General features: G+C 41.3%; 1 protein-coding gene across 6 annotated transcripts in view; it reads right to left on the bottom strand.

The window, feature by feature from the left end:
- The window catches only part of PXK (PX domain containing serine/threonine kinase like), a 36,870-nt gene that overhangs the window by 5,858 nt on the left and 12,959 nt on the right, over nucleotides 1-18,053 (bottom strand). For 2 of the 6 annotated variants that reach the window (XM_082487607.1, XM_082487609.1), the window contains 14 exons: nucleotides 14,725-14,911; nucleotides 12,697-12,774; nucleotides 12,458-12,531; nucleotides 11,484-11,558; nucleotides 10,160-10,264; nucleotides 9,895-9,996; nucleotides 9,084-9,245; nucleotides 7,625-7,742; nucleotides 7,108-7,186; nucleotides 4,808-4,856; nucleotides 3,953-4,030; nucleotides 3,444-3,530; nucleotides 2,767-2,836; nucleotides 1,737-1,796 (listed from right to left, as the gene is read on the bottom strand). In XM_082487607.1, the coding sequence (XP_082343733.1) occupies nucleotides 1,737-1,796; nucleotides 2,767-2,836; nucleotides 3,444-3,530; nucleotides 3,953-4,030; nucleotides 4,808-4,856; nucleotides 7,108-7,186; nucleotides 7,625-7,742; nucleotides 9,084-9,245; nucleotides 9,895-9,996; nucleotides 10,160-10,264; nucleotides 11,484-11,558; nucleotides 12,458-12,531; nucleotides 12,697-12,774; nucleotides 14,725-14,911 (1,324 nt within the window). Of the gene's footprint in view, nucleotides 1-1,736; nucleotides 1,800-2,766; nucleotides 2,837-3,443; nucleotides 3,531-3,952; nucleotides 4,031-4,807; nucleotides 4,857-7,107; nucleotides 7,187-7,624; nucleotides 7,743-9,083; nucleotides 9,246-9,894; nucleotides 9,997-10,159; nucleotides 10,265-11,483; nucleotides 11,559-12,457; nucleotides 12,532-12,696; nucleotides 12,775-13,627; nucleotides 13,640-14,724; nucleotides 14,912-18,053 lie in introns of those variants that run through there. The other 4 variants (XM_082487606.1, XM_082487608.1, XM_082487611.1 and 1 more) reach the window with 3 other exon arrangements.

Raw genomic sequence — 18,053 nt, 5'->3', positions numbered from 1 at the left:
TCAGTAACGGCATATTTACTTAGAACAGATGAAAGTACAACATTGCTGGTGAAAGTCATCAGGCACACTAGCCTTCTCTTAAAACAAGTACCTAAAGTTTCTTCTATGAATTCTGCTCGCATAAGCACTCCTGAAATGGTGACACTTGCCTTCACCCCCGATCAAAAGCATCGAAGCCATCAGCACACTAAAGCACTTTCCAGTTTGAATGTGGGTGGGCCAATGTTCAGTGTCAGATGGGGCTGATGGCCACAAGTCACCATGAGCACACTGGCAGCAGGATGACCACACTGTGACAATGTGGTTCGAACAGAGCCAAGTTTTGAGCCCAAACTTGAGCCATTTTTAGCCATTTGAGCCACATCTACACATAAACCTGCACCACATGCTCAAAATTTGAAAAAGGTTTCAACCAAGTTCCAACATATTAAAGTAAAAAATGTAAGTAAAAGGTAGTTTCATTGCCGGCGGGGGAATGTGTTTTCTAAACATCTGTCCATTTTGGAGGCATAAGGTTTTCTTTTGCATTTTCAGCTACTTCCTTATTAAAGCATACAGAACTTGAAAAAAACCCTCCAGGCTAAGAGTCAGTACATCCATAGAACAGCGCTGTCATTGTGCAATACAATAACAGTAATTATCTTGTTTAGACTAACTGGGAGAAGTTAGTTCATAAAATGCACACTTCAATATACTCTCAACTTGGAGGAGAAATGACTAATTTGGATTTCAGCATGACTGATTTGAATTACATCACACGGACTACAGTGTCCTGTGAAAAACCATCCACAGCAAACAAATTTGATTGCATCGCTTCAGTTAACAAGTTGTGCCCTGTAGAAAGCTCCTGGGACTAGGAATCATACGGCATGAGTCATCATAACAAACAGCAATGCTACAGACTGCTTCCCTTCTAAAAATGCATTCCATTAACACCTTTTGCTGTTAATGTTTGCCGGATCTCCTCTTCTAGACTTTCAGACTGAAGCACGTGCACTGTTGCTCAATATTCACATTTGTAATCAAACTTCCGTGAGCATTTCTATTGCCTGCTCAAGCAGATTCTTCACCACTTCCCACCACCTGTCCTAAACATTAGAAAAATTGTTTGCACAGCAGCCTAGGAAATTGGAAAAGGGAACTGGCCACAAATAATAAATATATTCTTTTTAACCCCAATCAGTTTCTGACTTGTTCCTACAGTTCTGCCGGTGTTATCAACGGGCTGGAGCAGAACAGGGGAGATTTAGGCAGCCTAAGCCACTGCATTTGTCACACTGAAAATTCCCGAAGCCACATCACAGTGGTACAGGGTAAAGACACAATACACCAAACCAACGGATCAACAAACAGTACTTCAGAGACAACAGACCATTAACATCAGAACAAAGGCATACTGCAACATGAGGGCCAGAAAATGTCTGGAAAGTAGCAACGTCGGTAGGACTGGAGTAATAGACTCTGAAGTCAGCACGCACTTACACTCTATGGGTAAATCATACCATATGTACCTTAAGAAAGGTTACTAAATGAAAAAGAACAGTATTAAAAGGTTTTCTATGGTCCTCAAAAGAGAGCAAATGCCTAGGCTCAGGCTGCCACAAAATAAAGGTCATCTGTGTGTTCCATCCTTGAAAACCACCATCCCTCAGCCATCCTTGGGACTAACACCCACAGTTGGGGGGGGAATAAAAAACAAAGGAAAAGACAAACACTGTAATGACTCCAGAACTTACCTGCTGTAGAGGGCGGAGTGGGGGATGATGGAGATGTTAATGGGGAACTCGCCCCAGAGCCTGCTAAATAAAACAACAGTCTGGTAACTAAAGCTGTGACGTTAAAATTCAACGCAGTCAGACAAGACAGATTGTTGGAAACAAGCCAACTTTATTGACTGAAGATGCAGACCTGCTTCCACTGAAATCTTGGGAAAGACTCCCACTCATATGAACAGTGTCACTCAGACCCAATCTGAACAGAGAGACTTAACAGTACACAGTATCAGAGGAGGTCCAAACACATAAGCAGCGCACTCAACAGTATTCCTCAATGGGAAACACTTCATTTCTGTTGCTTAGGCTGTTGGATTTCAGCGTCCAAATTCTGTTCTCCTTAAGAGTTGTGCCACTGCATGGATGGCACCCCATTTCTCCTTATAAGAGATGATTTTCAGTCAGTTGCTGTACTCCACAAATTACTCTGATATCTGACTATGCCACTAGAGGCTGCTTTTGGACACATTTTAGCCAGGCAAGTCAACTCTGTTAAACTGTTCGGTAGTACCAACCATTCATTTTAACTTAATGAAGACCTGTCAAAGGCTCTGTTGTTTTAGCATTTGGCACTGACGCAGCAATTAAACAGATAACTTTCTCATTCATCTTAGCACCTTACTACGGAATACAGACCACCACCGAGTTCCTCCCTGAAGGCTGCACTATTAAATGGCCCAAATAATGGACGTTATTATTATTCCCCTCAAATGTCAAACAGAATGAAGAGGCTGATTTTTATTTTGGAGGAATGGGGCACAGAAGAGAGGACACATTGCTTTATATAAAGCAGCTGAAAATCTAACACTGACAATACTTTTCAGCCCTAGGTTTATCTATTATTAAATAGCCAAAACAGTGGTATCAGGCTCTGGTAGTCCAATATTAATGTGTAAAGTGATGTTGGCCCTGGATCTTTTAAGCCAGAAAATGACAGCAACAACAAAAACACTGACATAGCTGTGCAGAAGTAAGCTCTTCTCTCTGTAGTTACCTGAGTTATTTGAGTTGCTGTATTTTGCCGAGTGTTCTTCCCCACTTTCATAGGCAGAGCGTTTTGACTTCTTTAAAAAAGAGCAAAAGAAACAAAAGATGGGAATGAATAATTGCTTTCCATGACAAAGATTGAACTGACACGCAAATTTGTAACAGCCATCCACTGTATCACACAAGGTTTATCCACACCCAGCATCCCTCTCCCCACACCCGACACGTGCTGCCAGGATGACAACAGCAGCAAGGCTGTCCTGCACTCGGATACCTCCAGGCAAGCAAACAGGGCAACCCCAGTGTCCTCCGACCACAAGGGAAAGGCAGAAAGCTGACCCACAAAAAGAAAGAGAAACACAGAGAGCGTGCTGCAGGAGCAGACTAAAAAAGGCTCCAACACCCGCTCCAGGCAGCAGCCCAGGCTGCCGTCTGCGTGAGGTGCTAACAAAGCCTCTTTTCATACTGCAGCCTCAAACAGCTTAAACCAACATGCAAGTCAGCTACCGTTACTTAAAGTTCTTAGGAGGTGTATTGCTCAGCTACAGAAGTGAAAATAATCAGGAAGTAGTACAGAAAATCCCAGGACAGAATAGACCAGCGTACCTGTGGTGGTGCAAGCTATACATTCAAAAAAGATACACATCTGTTTCTGTGCGAGAAACCTATTTAAAGATTGCTTACTTTTCGTGCTAAGATCTTCCTTTTCTTTTTTTCTTCTTCAGAGCCATGATGAGACTGAGCTCTTGTCAGCCTTCTGTGCTGGTGAATCTTCAAAATGAAGGGAAAACAGAAAAAGACCACGTTAAGATCTTAGAAGTTCTCAGACAAAGCATGTTTGGGGTGCAAGAAAACACACTGTAGTCACTCTACGCCTTTAGTTTTCTTTTTTCACTTTAGTTTTTATCTTTACTGTTGTTGGTAGGGGATGGAGTCTCATACTGCATTTAAAATGATCCTTTAACTTAGGAGCCACTGCCTGTGAAGCTGCACCACTTAAAACCGTGAAATGCCATTGGGTCAACAGCTGTTCTACAACTCCTCATACTCCATTTTTGGGAAAGCAAATCTGTTGATGAAAGCCTTTATTACTCAAAATCACTTTGAGTGAGTAAAAACTCACTTTCCCCATGTAAAAGTGATAAGAGGAAATGGAATGTCTGTAGGAAATACAGTAAAGAAACAGACGTTACCAATTTCTGTTCTTCTGTTAATCGTTTTTCTATGCATTCCTTGGAGGTTTTCAATGCCTCTTTTAATTTAGTAGGAATCTAATACAGAATGGGGGAAAAAAAAATATCATAGCACAAAACATGATACAGGAAAACATAACTTGACTGCTCAAAACTCACCATTCATCTGGTCCTGTCGCCCATCTAAAGCCCCAAGCACTGACACTATTCCCTTAGTGAAGGGGAAAAGAAGAATCTAGATGCGTGTTTTCCACTCCAAACCGAGCTACAGATCTAACAGCAGGGGCAAAGAAACACTGGAAGTAATGGAAGGGATACTCTAATGGCAGGGACAGCTAACTGTCGTGAGACTCCGGTCACAGCCCCAAACTGCCACGAGGCCGATAACACAAGACACACAGCACGTGCCCCCCACGAGAAGTGCCCTGGGGCAGCTCCCCCTCCCCGATGGGAGCAGATGTGGCTCCCCAAAAGCCTCAGCACTGCAGCGCTGGAGCTGGCAGTGATGTGGTGATGGTCTCACCGAGAAAAATCGGCTGCCACAGGTCTTAGAAATCCGTGTGCACTCACTGGAAGGGACCCACATTACTTAGCAGCCTCCGCTCAGATACAGTGCCATCATTAGTCACGCAAATGAGCTCCAAGTCAGAAAATGCACTTGAACACTCATGGGTCACACCATGCCTCCCTCCGAAGGGGTGATATAGCGTTCTTGGGTACAATTCAGCAAAGGAATCTAAATACTGATGGCAACCACCATAAAGCCAGTCTCCTCTACCCTGTCTGTCCACTAACGCACAGCTACCCGCAGCCCGGCACCTCCACAAACATCAGCGAATCAATGTTCAACTCTACCTTAAACTGTGGTTTCTCAGAGTTTGTTAGCACGACGTCACTGAATAATCTGTGAGTAGATGAAAAAAAGAAAAGAAGAAAAAAAAAAGAAATATCACTCCCAAGAGATAGACAGAACCACAGCAAGAATACTACTGGTACTATTTGCTTAACTCCCTCCTTCTCCTTTTCCTTCTCTGTCCTCATCTCTAGGCCACTGTTCAGGTTTTTTCCCCAGGTTTTAATGAACTGCTTGTTATTTTCCAAGCACTGCTGTAAAATGAGCAGCATCCAACCCCCAGAATGTAGCCACCACCGATGGCAGAGTAAGCAAGGCTGCCTGGAATATTTTGAAAGCTGACAGAACAGGTACAATTATCAAAGGCAGAGAAGGGTTTCCCCAAAACTAGAATGCCTTTTCCTTAAAAGTATATGGATTCTTTAATGACAAAAGATCAGCAAGGACTTTATTTTAAATTTCACCTAAACAAAATCATCGATCTTTTTAAGAAAACTCTCTGAGCACAACTGCTCTTTTAGCATTAGCAAGAACCATGTGAAAGATCAACGAGTGAACTTAACATTTGAAAATATCTGCATTCTTGTCTGTACTCTGGCAAAGGCAACTAAAGCAAACATTCTAATATTTTTGCTCTCCCCTCTACGGTATCAGCAGCAACAGCTTAAATGATTAATCCTTTTCCATCCAAAACAGAGACACTAGAGGGCAATGGTAGCCTGAAAATAAACTGGTTAGTCCATTTCAAGATACTTTGTTCTGGAGAACATACTAGAAAACTGTCCCAGAAAGAGATCTGAGATATCCCTGGCTCTGAGATAAAGATTTCAGAGATTCTTTTGTTGCTATTCACTATGGAAAATTATCACAGGCCTATGCTAGAGAAAACAAATTCAAGTCTAGAATCAAATTTATAAGAATAGTATTCCATGAAAAACTCAGACATAAATCAAATTTTAAAAGACTTTTTAAAAGCCCGTGAATGTTCACCCTTGCTTACAGGGCATTTTCCTGACCTTTTCTGATTACGTGTACTTGCAAAATTAAGCAAACTCACAGTTTATACAGTTATAATAAATAATAAAGCTTAATAAATATTTACATTACATTAATTGCATTGCACGACTACATAGAACACTTGTGAAGAGTATTGGTATGAAGGGAATGTAGTATATAGACCTACATATGAGATACAGCCGCGCACGGATTGTTTGTTCAGCATCTTTGAACACCTGTACATTCCTGTATTCACAGAGTTCTCTCACAGTATTTCTCCCCTGCCTACACTCCTCTCTACCTCCCACCTCCTCTAAGGCCAAAGCAAGGCAGGAGTAGAAGGAATCGAAGGCTGAGACAAGCCAGCAGTGACTCTTCCCAACCAGGAAATAAGAATCTTGGAGCACGCTCTCAGCGTACCGCAGTCTGTATCCTGTGAGATCAGACCCAGATTTAGGTATGGGCAATCTGTTATTTATAAGGTCACAACTCTGGCACCTTGTATTAAGAAAACACAAAAGCCCCCCCCCCCCCCCCCCCAGGAGCTGGGGTTCTATGCTCAGCCCGCTGGTGACACGTCACAGCACAGTGACAGCACACAATTTCCCTGGTAATACTGTCTCCTAGTCGCAGGAAGGGCGGCACTGCAGACAGGTATGATCTCCAGCTCAGTCATGCACTGACATTGCCCCTTTCTGCATCCTAATCCTGCTCTGTACCTGCCTTTAGCACTTCACCGAACCACTGGGAGGAGAGCCTGTAAGGAAATATATGCTGTCTGTGCTCCAGGGAATCCCTAAGCCAGCCCCGCAAGAAACCAGCCAGAACTTCTGCATAACGTTTCATACCCAGACCCCGTCTAAATGTCACTGCTGAGCAAAGCAAGGGATCTATTTTGCTAGTCATAAGTAAACTGATAGCAAAATCTACTAAAGTAGGTCTGAACGGCACATGCAAAACCGCTCCTTATTCCAAATGCTTTAAAACAACCTGCATATGATCGCAATCACGCTTGCACTGCTTTATTAGCTGGAACAATTTAAACCATAGCACCCTACTAAACAAAATGAATTCTTGGCAGCTCCAACACACCAAGAGAGAAAGAAATGTTAAATAAGCATCTATCACATTAACAAGGGATGGGTTCTATAAAGCCTAACGATTTTAAAGCTTCATTTGGGATACGCTACATCCCTTAGAATGAGGAGCAAATCTTCCTTAAAAGGAACAAGACCAAAAAAGATTCTTTCGCCTAATATGATTTAAAACATTGCTATGTGTATAAAACAAGTAAAACAAGACTTACGGCATCTGTAAGAGCCGTGAAACAGTTGGCATTCCATTCTTCATAGCTTCACAGGTCAGAATGGATTCCAACACAGACACTACCAAAGAAATAATAAGAATGAACACATTTTTGCACTGCAGGATAGCAAATGATTTAGAATGAACATCTGGCACTGCCGCATGATGTTCCCCTAAGTACTGCATCAACTAAAAAGTGATGCCGCTCTGCGACATGTGTTTTTTATTATAATGTTACTATTACACATACAAACTTCTCAAGAATGTTAGACATGAGGCGAGGGAATCCAGACATCTAATTACTTGCTGCACACTGCTTTATCACTCAGTTAAAAAAATAATTATATGCTACATATATTTCAGGAAGAACACATTTTGCTTTTTAAAAATTACTAAACGAGACTTTCCAGCCACAGGCTGCAAAGATCTTAGGCTGCTATTTCACAGCACTTCAGCTTAGGCAAAAGCTAAGAGTACCCAGGAAGCCGAGACAAACATTTTCTCGATTGTGTACTGACCAACAAACACCGATGGTGCAGGAGGGAAGCTGTCTACTGGAATCGTATCTGGGGGTCTTCCGTATGTCATTTCATACAGTAAGTGCCCAAAGCAATGGACATCAACACCTTCTAAAGTCTGCAGAAGAACAAAAAAATAAAAACACAACTTGCTAGAACTAATCAGCTTTTCACAAGCGGTCTGGAAACATGTGATGACCCATTAAAGAAAAGGAGTGGTCTCGCATCTGAAGGCAGAAGAGAGGAACCACTAGGACAGTTTGTAACCACAACCATTTCCCTGCATAACTTTAGCTCAAATGAAACCTTCACACCTCAAGCAAAAGCAGCTACTGCTGTATGTGATGATACAAATGGGACAGCGGTATAGTCATGTTCTGTAAAAATGCATGAAGTAGTAAACTCTTTTCATACGCAGCAGTTTAGAGCCATACTTTGATACAAATCACAACCAAGCACGTTTTGCTAGCTAAGTCAAACAGTAAAGAGTAAGATTCATAATATTACCAGCTCTCACTTTACAGGGAGGTAGATAAGACAGCAAAAATACATACCAAACAAACCTAGGAGAGCCTCTTTCACTCCTCCTTAGGTTTGCACAAGCTGTACACAACAAACTAAGCTCCCAGACAGTGTATTTCCAGGATTTTTGAACCATGTTTAAACAGAAACGGCTCCTCTTACTGGAAGAGGCTTAGAGCTTTGATGGCACTAACAGATTTGGACTAACCATGAACTTTTGATCGTTTCTTTGACAACACAGCAGAACTTGTTTAGCCAGGTCAGCAAGCAGCTGTCTTGTGAGGCTGTGTGGCATTTACTGCAATGAGCATTTAAGGCAGGACAAGATGCTGGCTAAAAGACTGCATTGCTGCAACAGGGGAAATTTGTTTTCATTTTTTTGTAGGAAGATAATATTTTGCTTTGCAAGACTGCAGTTAAGAGACACCCTTCAAACAAATAAAAAGCAGCTTTTAATAGCTAGACGTCTGCAAGCTTCTAATCAATTTTCACAGTATCCACCAAAGGCAAGGCTGATTACTACTCCCAGCTCAGACCAAGTAATAAGCTGCGCTCATTGTACAGACATACAAGTGAAAAAGTGTGGTAGACAATATGCACATTCCTATGAAATACGAGACCAGGGTGGAAAGAGATCTTAAAACAACTGCAGTTTATTCCTATTTGTGCCAGCACTGCTGTCAGGAAAACGCTCACCTGCACTCCCCTTCTACCTGCTTACCTTTGGCCCCAGCCTCACTCCAGTGCGCTGCAACAAAACTTCTCTGCAGCCAGACAGTGATTTGGGGGAAGCAGAAAAGGGATTTGATGGAGAAAAGCTCAGATTAAAGAAAGGGGGATGAGAGAGGTTTTTTTCATTCTAGTCAGTTCTCCGCAAACAGAAGTTGAGGATAAAGGGATGCATAAGAGTCAGCTGAATTAATTGCCGGAATCTTACATTAATTTTCCGGAACTGTGAAAAGTATGATCGATAAAATGATGGAAGTCCCAACAAGGAATTTTCTAGATCCAGTAACTTGCAGGTGTCCCCATCCAACATCACATTGGCAGAGTGAAGATGGCCATAAGGAAATCCTTTCTCATGCAAGAATTTTAATACCTGAAAAAAATCCAATACAGAAGCACTGTCACAAGATGCTCTGATGACCTCAAGACCTTAAATGCTCCAATACTAAAGCAGATACACAACAAACGAGGTCCCTATTCAGAATGCTTTCTCAACTTCATCTTCTATCTACACCACCTTTGGCTGACTATTTATTTCCATTTCACTGGTAGCATTTCTCACAAAACAAACACTTGATGCTGATCCTCAAAGCAGGCTAACAGACACCTCCCAAAGAGCGCTAGAAAGTAAAATTCACAATTCTACTGAATATCACAGTTCGAATAAAAAATTTTAAAAAACACATTAATTAGAATGAATTTATGGCACATGTTCTGCAGGCTGTGAATTACTTCTTTCCCTTTTTCCACAAGGAACAAAACACATTATCACCTCTCTCCCATTTAAGCTCCACACTTACTAACTCCCCTTTTCTTTTTTTTTTGGTCAGAAATGGCCTCAAATACGCATCTAAATTCAACTCCCAGCAGCTAATCTCAATTTACATTTAGCTTTGAAGTCTACTGCTGAAATAAGGCTTGTGCGCTCAGAAGTTTCTCTACTTTTTCTTGTTAAACCAGTTGGCCTAGAAAAAGAAAATAAATCATAAAGGCTGGCAAATAAAGCAAAAAAAAATATATACCTCTAATATTTGCCTTCCATATGTTTTTATTTGCTGAAGTTCAAGGCCTTGAATTTTTTTAGGATTGCAGTACTTCTTCAGGAATGGGTCTTTTGGCTTTGCCTGTAAAAGAAACACACGTGTGAAGTATCACGCCCAGAAAAGCCAGTAACTGTCTTAGTTTGCTTAGCAATAGAGGTGGTGAACAGCTTTATAAAAGACATACTGTGCTCATTCCGGAAAACATTCTACCATTTGAGTTGGGGGCAGGAGAGGGAGACCTTACCTTATAAATAAGGTCCTTTAGTGTCCCTTTTTCACTGAACGGTCTAATAACCAGTGCTGAAGATTCATTGGCAGTGGCAAAAGTGATTTTGTAAATATAAGGATGCTACCAAAAGAAGAAACTGTAAGTAAGTTTTAGATGACAGATTCTGTACTCCATTTTTGCTCGATTCACAAGTAAGAAAAGATCTGCCTCAGTTGTATACTTAAAGTAATAAATTGGATTCTGTCAGTGACATTTGCTCAAGCTATTCAGTCTCAACCTGGAGTAAATGCAAAGAAAACTTCACAAGAACATTGTTCAATTTCCACATAAGATGGTGGATTTCTTTTTAACAAAACAGACTGGCAGTTGAGACAAATGAAGAATCCAGCCCCATTAATACTTATACATGAGCAGCTTTACTGTAGGTTACATCATGCTAAGCTAATAAATTCATTCATGGTTTTATACAACTACGGCACATAAGGAAACTCGACATTAATAGCTGTCATAACAGTTTTACATCTTCAGAAATTATTATAACGACTTCCTGCAACTTTGTGAAACCAAATGAGACAGCACAGCTGGAAATAAATTACACATGCAATACATATTTTGATTGACGTTGCAAGTTAGGAAAAGACCCCTTGTTCACGTCCTATTTTAATACATCAGTTTCAGTCTGGTTTGGGGGCTGAAAAGTCCGGTTTTCAGCCTCTCCTGTTGTGCGCATCTGCTGAGTTCCAAGACTGCACAGAGGTTTACCAGTTTAAACACCATCCTTTTCAGCCAGTCTCTGACATGCTTAACATCCTTAAAGAGAAGCTCCTTTGGAGTCAAACGCCAGTTTTTCAGACAGAGATGTCTATTGGCATGGCATTGCACAGGAACTTAAACTGGACAGCCTCCATTGTACCCCTGCTAAGATATTCCTGTCTTAAGTTCAAGGAACTGAAAAAATAATGACACTTGTTGCACTGCCTTATTCACTGCTGCCTGAGAATAACCCAAGAACATGGATTAACAATTACACCTAGAGAGCACTATCCTAACAGCCTAAAAGTGTCCAGGAGCTGAAATAAAAGCTCGTGATCTCACACTACTGCACAAGAAGAAAAAAATAAAATTAACCACAACTCAATCTCCTGTAATAGCCCTGCAGGATTATTGTTTGTGCTGAGAACACATTACCTCATATTGTGTGGGAAACGTAATTAAAAGGTTCACACATCTTTAAATGAAAGCAACGCTAAAATTACAAACTATGTCTAATAGGCTATATGCGCTTTTGCAAGATCACTCTTGTGCTGGCACAACTTAAAAGTCTTCAAGTAATACTCACAGAACAAGAAGAAAGAAGTTTCACAGCATACTGTAGGTCTTTGTCAGACAAGTATTTATCAGGGCCAAGATCAGCCTGGAAATAAATAGGAACAGAATGGCACCGTAATAAATGTTGCATTCCATAAAGAAAGTGTGATCTATATTCTGCTCTCACAAATTAAGACATCTCCTTGAAGATAAGATACATTTTGAAGAGGAAGCAAAGAAATTACACACACTGAATGAAACCTGAAGAGGCTGAATAAAGCCATGGTTTCACAATACAAAGTGCCTGACAGTAAATAAGTATTATTGCCTCCTTCCCCACCCCATACCCAACGTGCATTACTACCACCGAATGAACTCTGCCAACCCCAAACTTGGGGACTGTGTGCACTGTGAACTGATAAGGCTTAAACCCCCACCTTCTTCCTCTCCAGCAAGAAAAACTTCCCTCCTACCGCAGGCTTTAGCGATATCCGCTCTCCGGCGAAGTCTCACAAACAGCTATGCTGACATAATTAAGAGGGCAGCACATTTCGGTACAGGAACACAAGCAAGCGTTTAGTAACAACAAACTATTTGGTGTCAATGCATGCCTACCTTAAAGGAGCTATTCATGCCTCTCCCACCTATCAGTTTGTCAGTAAAACTAAAGATCCAAGGAAGGAAACGCACCACTTCAAAAAGGATCGCTTTGTTATTTTCAGTGAGCGAATTTATACTATGGTCAACGTCATTACAACTGAAGAAACAGAGGTGCCGGAATAGGAACAAATGACCAGGCACGGAAACTTGCAGACTGGACTTGCCGCCAGAGGAAAGAAACATAAGAAGTTCCCACACCACACATCCACCTAAGGGCTTTCAAGGCTCTTTCAAAGCCTGAGCTGTTAAGACTATCTCTCTGCCACTCCTGCACGGTAGCCAAAATAAATGACATACACCAGGTTCATTAAGAAAGACTTGAGTATGAGATGAAGGTATATATACCCAGCTTAACATTAGCCGTTCCTTTGGTTGATTCTTAATCTTCATTAAGAAATATTTCTTACGTATTCGCCAACCTACAAAAGAAGAGTCGTCAACAGCTTTAATTAAAACACTACTAAATCACATGGCTTACAGGGAGGAGAAGGTCTGTAAGCAAAGATAGTAATGTAATCTTAGGACCACTCATATAGTTGGAAAAAAATATCAGACAAGCTGTCATGCATACATGCTCTTCTTACCTATATCTTTTAATGGTTCTACCACTTCCCACTTTGGCTCTGATCGGAAAAACATTGAAACATGCTGTAAGGCAATTTCTGGAAAGAAAAAAAAAAAAAGTTTATAAGAGAATATTTAAGATGATTACCCACATGTCAGGTAAGGTTCAATGCCAGAAGGAAGCCTGCAGGGATTCAGGCTGAAAGTCAGCAAAATCACTTTAAAAGGAAATCAGATAAAACCACAGTCAAAGGGCGTTTGCATTTTTAACCTGAGAGCTCAAATCCACAGAGAAAACAGAAAGCACTGCCTTTAAAAAACTTAGCTTATTGAGTTTGCATTCTGTCTGCACTAGATCTACGCTTCCAAGTCCAAATCCAAGGCTCACAGTGAAGATTTCCCACACTGTATTTGATCACGAAATGTTTCTGCTATACCTGTAAAAGTGCTAACATTTACATTTTTTTAATGTTCATCTACGTTGCCATTACTACATGTAAATTTATCAGTTCTGTTTCACTACGTGTTAATCTGTCCTCTTCTGTGCAGGCAAAGGTTATTTTGCTAGCTATCATGATCCAACACGTATTTTGGGTGAGGGGAGGGAGGACACCCTTCTGGTTACTGAATTCTCCCACAGCTGGGAACACAACTGGTGTACTCATGAAGTGATCCGAGGGGAAATCTCAGTGAGAAGCGGTGACAGCAGGGGGAGAAAGGGAATCATGCCAACAAGGAGTTTTCTCTGACATGGCTTATCTTGGCATAGAAATACAGCAAAAAGGTAAGGATGCGCTGATCTTTCTGCACTGTATCTTCTCTCTCCAAAAACAGGCGAGGAAAAAGAGAGAGAACAGCGCAGTAAGTGTCAGCTCAGTGCTCCAGCACGTAAAAAATGACAAACTGACGGTGTCTCCAAAGACCATAGGCAATGACTCAATTGCTACTAACCTCCCTGCAACTTGCTGAAAAAACAATCACGATGAACGTGCCCAGAATTAACGCAGAAGTCACAGTGTCTCCTCGAGGATTAAATTGCTCGCTCAGCATTAGCCAGACAAACTGCATCCTCTAAAGAGTTACTAATAATTTACAACTCCTCCACAGCTTATCATAAACATCCGGGAAGTGTTCTTTGTGCTTTGAAGCTGGAGATACAAGAATGTTACATAAAGGGAGAGCAAAAAGACAAGTGAAAAGGAAACAGCAAGTTCCTGCTTCAGTAGGCTCTGTTTTTATGAAAACAAGCTTTGCATTTTGCAAAGAGTCAGTTTGCCCACGAACTCTATCTGTGGAGCGGGTTTCATCACTAAGGGGAAGTTTTTTTTTCAGTCTGTAAGACAAATATTTAACAATTTCCAGTAGCTGAAGCCAGACAAATCCAAAGAAGAAACATGTAATAATGAAGAGAACTGATCACTGGGATATCGTTTTAAGGGATGCAAGTGATTTTCCAGTACTTGGGGCGAGAGGGGGTGTGACTTATTCAAGCCTTGAAAAAGTACTCAACCTAGCCCAAACAAGTAGTTCTAGGAAGTCTTACAACCCAAAGTGACAGCAGGAGCTAGACAAGACGACCACAATCGTTCCTGTTGATTTGAAAAACCTCAGAACCACGACAAATATAAGTTTCAGTGTTCAGACAACCGGCTGCTTTAACAGAATGCAGAGCTGAAAAGCTTAACTCCACCTTACCTTCGGTAGGCAAATTATTTCCAAACACCAACACTCCCCTTTTATCACAAACTGTGAAAAAGTAGACGTCGCTCTCACCAATCCCCCTCCCCCAAGTTCTCCTTACACAGATCTTGATCCTCATCACTCTGCTGTAAAATAATTCAAATGTTTAGATTTGACAATTGCAGCGCGATTCATGCAGAGTTGGAGAAACTTTATCATAAATAATCACATGCACAGAGTGAAAATTGGGAAGGCTGTTCCCTCCACCCGCCCCCCGTGCTTTGCTGTAAATCCTTGCCAGCATTAATGGAAGACACACACGCTTGCTGAAGTGAAACTGTAATGCAGTTTTGCAATTCCTCACTTACCAGTGTAGTTTACAGAATAGCTGTTTGGGTCCAAGAATTTCTTTACCAATTCACAGTTAGACAGGATGTGATGGGTAGTAATTACATCGAGATAGGCCTGGAGTCCCTTCTGTCTTTCAGCTATGAATTCACGCTCCATGTTTCCAATCAATTTTTTTGGAGGAAGAGGTAGACTGAGAGTTGAGACCTTAAAAGGAGAGAAAAAATTACTAACCTTGCTCTCAAAATGCCTCAGGGATATAAACTAGCAACCCAGAAAGTGAGAGAGTCTCAGCAGCAAGCTAACTACTGGGTAACTCTTCTTGTTCTGTGTCTACACAAGCTTTTATGTTTTTTCCAAGTACTGTTATCAGGGTGAGCTAGTCAGGCAACAGCTCGCATCCCACTGTGAAGAGCTTAGCAAGTGGAATGACACTGAAAATGCGAGAAGATAAATTTTTGGTCGTGAGTCATGCGTTTAAGATCACTACACAAAACTTTCAGATACTAAATGGCTACAGTTTTCAGCCAAATCCTTTCTATGACACCACCACAGCACAAAAACAATTCATGCCTTACCATTTTCTCCAGATAAAATTTATGTTCTCTTATTTCGTGAAGTGCAGATTAATAACTTTCCTTTGCCTCTACTGCCTTTATCGTTAATTTAAAGCCCTTACTGTCAGTATTTTAAATCTGTAATTTCAAATATGGTGCAACTTTTCCATTTTCTCTTCCAAATTTATTGCTGAACAGTTCTTAAACAGCTATACATCTTGCCACCCAGCCAGAGCTGCAATCCACCAACGGACGTGCAGTAGTTGGTTTATGTTGACATAACTGATCCAAAACTTCAGATAAAAATCAGAGAAATACTCTGAAATGGGGCGATGAAAAAATGTACAGAAATTCAAAGCCTTATGTAAGTCAGATCAAAGAGATCAGCTTTGGAAAACAACACTAGGTTGCACACAGTGTTTACATTCTATTACGTCATGTGAATTGCCAGAATAATTTTTTCATGTTGTTAACGCATCGTTGCCCTGCAGATCAAAGCACCTGCCTTGGGTACGCTGAATCTCCATGGGAGTTATCGGTAAGAAATGTGTATTGCAGGAACCAATTACACCAGATGCAATAACCTCATTTCTAAAGCAAACAGTTCACCAGGGAGAAGACAGTGACTTTTTGGTGTTTGAACAACTTTACTTTTTCCACTAGTTAAAAGGAAAGGATTAGTTCGAGCAACTGGGGCAGAAGTAGCAATCCCTCTCCTTTTTTCCTCCTCCTTTTGAACACAGGAGTTGTCCTCACCTCACCTTAGTACTTCTCCTACTTCTGTTTCTGACTGCAAATCACGGGCTAAAAAAGGCTACACCTGAATTACCAATGTTAATAAAAATCATCCAATCCACTGAGCATTTTTTAATGCTCTTTTACACCCAAAAGGGAAAAAATATATCCAGGAATAAACCCAAAAGCAACAATATACCACTTAAAACTAATCTGGTGAATTACTGGCTGTAACACCAGAGGCATACAGAACCTTCATTTGGCAGATGAATTTTACGTCAATTCAAAAACAAGTTTTTAAATGAGAACTAAAAGCATTTCTGGTATTACTCACTTGAAAAGCACGTCAAATCATAATCACCTTTACCTTCTTGACCTGACGGCTAGCTACCATCAGAGAGAAAAGGACTCTAGTTCAGATGTTTTCAAACCACTATTATTTGTTTTAAAATTTCAATAAACCACACATCTGCTATTTTTCAGCAGAAAGTAACATTCAGCCCCAGGTTTTTGTGGCTATCTGCCAAAACGCACAGCACAGTGCGAACACTGCCTACCACAGAAGAACACCTCACTGAGGTTCTGACCTTGCCCAGACCTCCCATGCTGTCAAACACCAGCTGTACTTCTCCATGGCCCCAGCTCAGTGCTGGAGCCAGGATGGGCTTCACCACAGGAGAACCTGGGAATTAACATTCTTATCTTCAAACCACAGCCTCCTCAGGAATGTCCGTTCAAAAGCTGCAATAAAATGCTTCACAAAAGCCAGATATCTTGCTGTGAATACTGTACCAGTAAGTAGTTCGCTTAAAATAGAAGAGCAGCCAATGATCTCCACACATCTCTGTCAAGTAAGCGAAGAGGAAGAAATGCGGGATGGCCTGGAAGGAGCTTTTCAATCCAGTACGCAGCTGAGAGTTCAGGGAATCTGGCCTGAAACTTTCTGATGCAGATCAGGGTCACAGCTATACAGCTCTCGTTATTTCCAAGGTGCGCGGTAGGACCGCATCCCCTTGCCTGGACAGTTTGGAAATTCTTAGTCCTTACCATTATTGCACAGGTAGCACCAGATTAACAGCAGAAAAGTTGTATTCCAACTCAATTGCAGCTCTGTGTTCAAACACAACCACCCAAAGCTACAGAGAGGTCAAGGATGCCACAAGAACTGGAAGAACCTGAGGCTCTACACCCAAAAGAAGCTCCAGCAGTTTTTCCAGCAACATTTTAGTTTTGAAGGAAGGAGACTGGGTTTTGGTATTTTCTTATTGCTCATTGCTTTATACAGTGGGGCTTTTTTGGGGGGGTGTTTTGTTTTGCTTGGAGTTTTGTTTATTTACTCTAATTTCAATATACACAAGATGAGAAAAGAGTTTAAAAACAAGTCATGGGACCCTGAACAGTGTGATGAAATATTGTTGCTTCGAGTTCTGGATGGAAAGATCGGAGGAGTGTTGCATGTCTTAATGGATCAGAAAGCTTCAACTACAGCATCACAAAGAGCAATTTATAAAAAACTCCAAAACAGTGGGAGAAAAGAGCAACTTCAACATGCTTCTCACCAGCTACTGTCTGCTGCCTCTCAAGCCCTGGCATATGGAACTAGGCTGGAGGAGCAGCGGTGTTTGTCAAAAGCAGAGTTGTGCATCTTTGGTAAAGGCTTAAAACTCTCTTCCTGCCCTTCTGCTGGGCACGTAATGAAGAATTACTCCTCTCAGGGCAGCTCTCTGTACCAACCAGAAAAGGCTGCCTCCAAGCTGAGATACGTATTTGCCTTTCCAGACTGTGGAAAGCAGAAAGAGGAGTTTGAACACCAAGGGGTGAGCAGTAGTCTTCACTGAAGGAGACCAAGTGCTAATGACCACGGCCTGTTAATTCAGCTGCCCTCTGCATTCCCCCCTCTCCAAGTCAGATACATCTTGATGATTCTGTTTGATCTTTTCTAGCAGCTGACATTTTTGTCCCAGATCTTCGTGTCTTATAGCTGCAAAATCTCTCCCCTTTCAAATTCATAGAATGGTTTGGGTTGGAAAGGACCTTGAAGATCATCAAGTTCCAAC

The sequence above is a fragment of the Vanellus vanellus genome (genome assembly GCF_965231255.1).
Source record: "Vanellus vanellus genome assembly, chromosome: 9".
Taxonomy (NCBI): domain Eukaryota; kingdom Metazoa; phylum Chordata; class Aves; order Charadriiformes; family Charadriidae; genus Vanellus; species Vanellus vanellus.
Note: the sequence above shows the minus strand (reverse complement) of the source record. Positions and strands in the feature narration are given on the sequence as shown.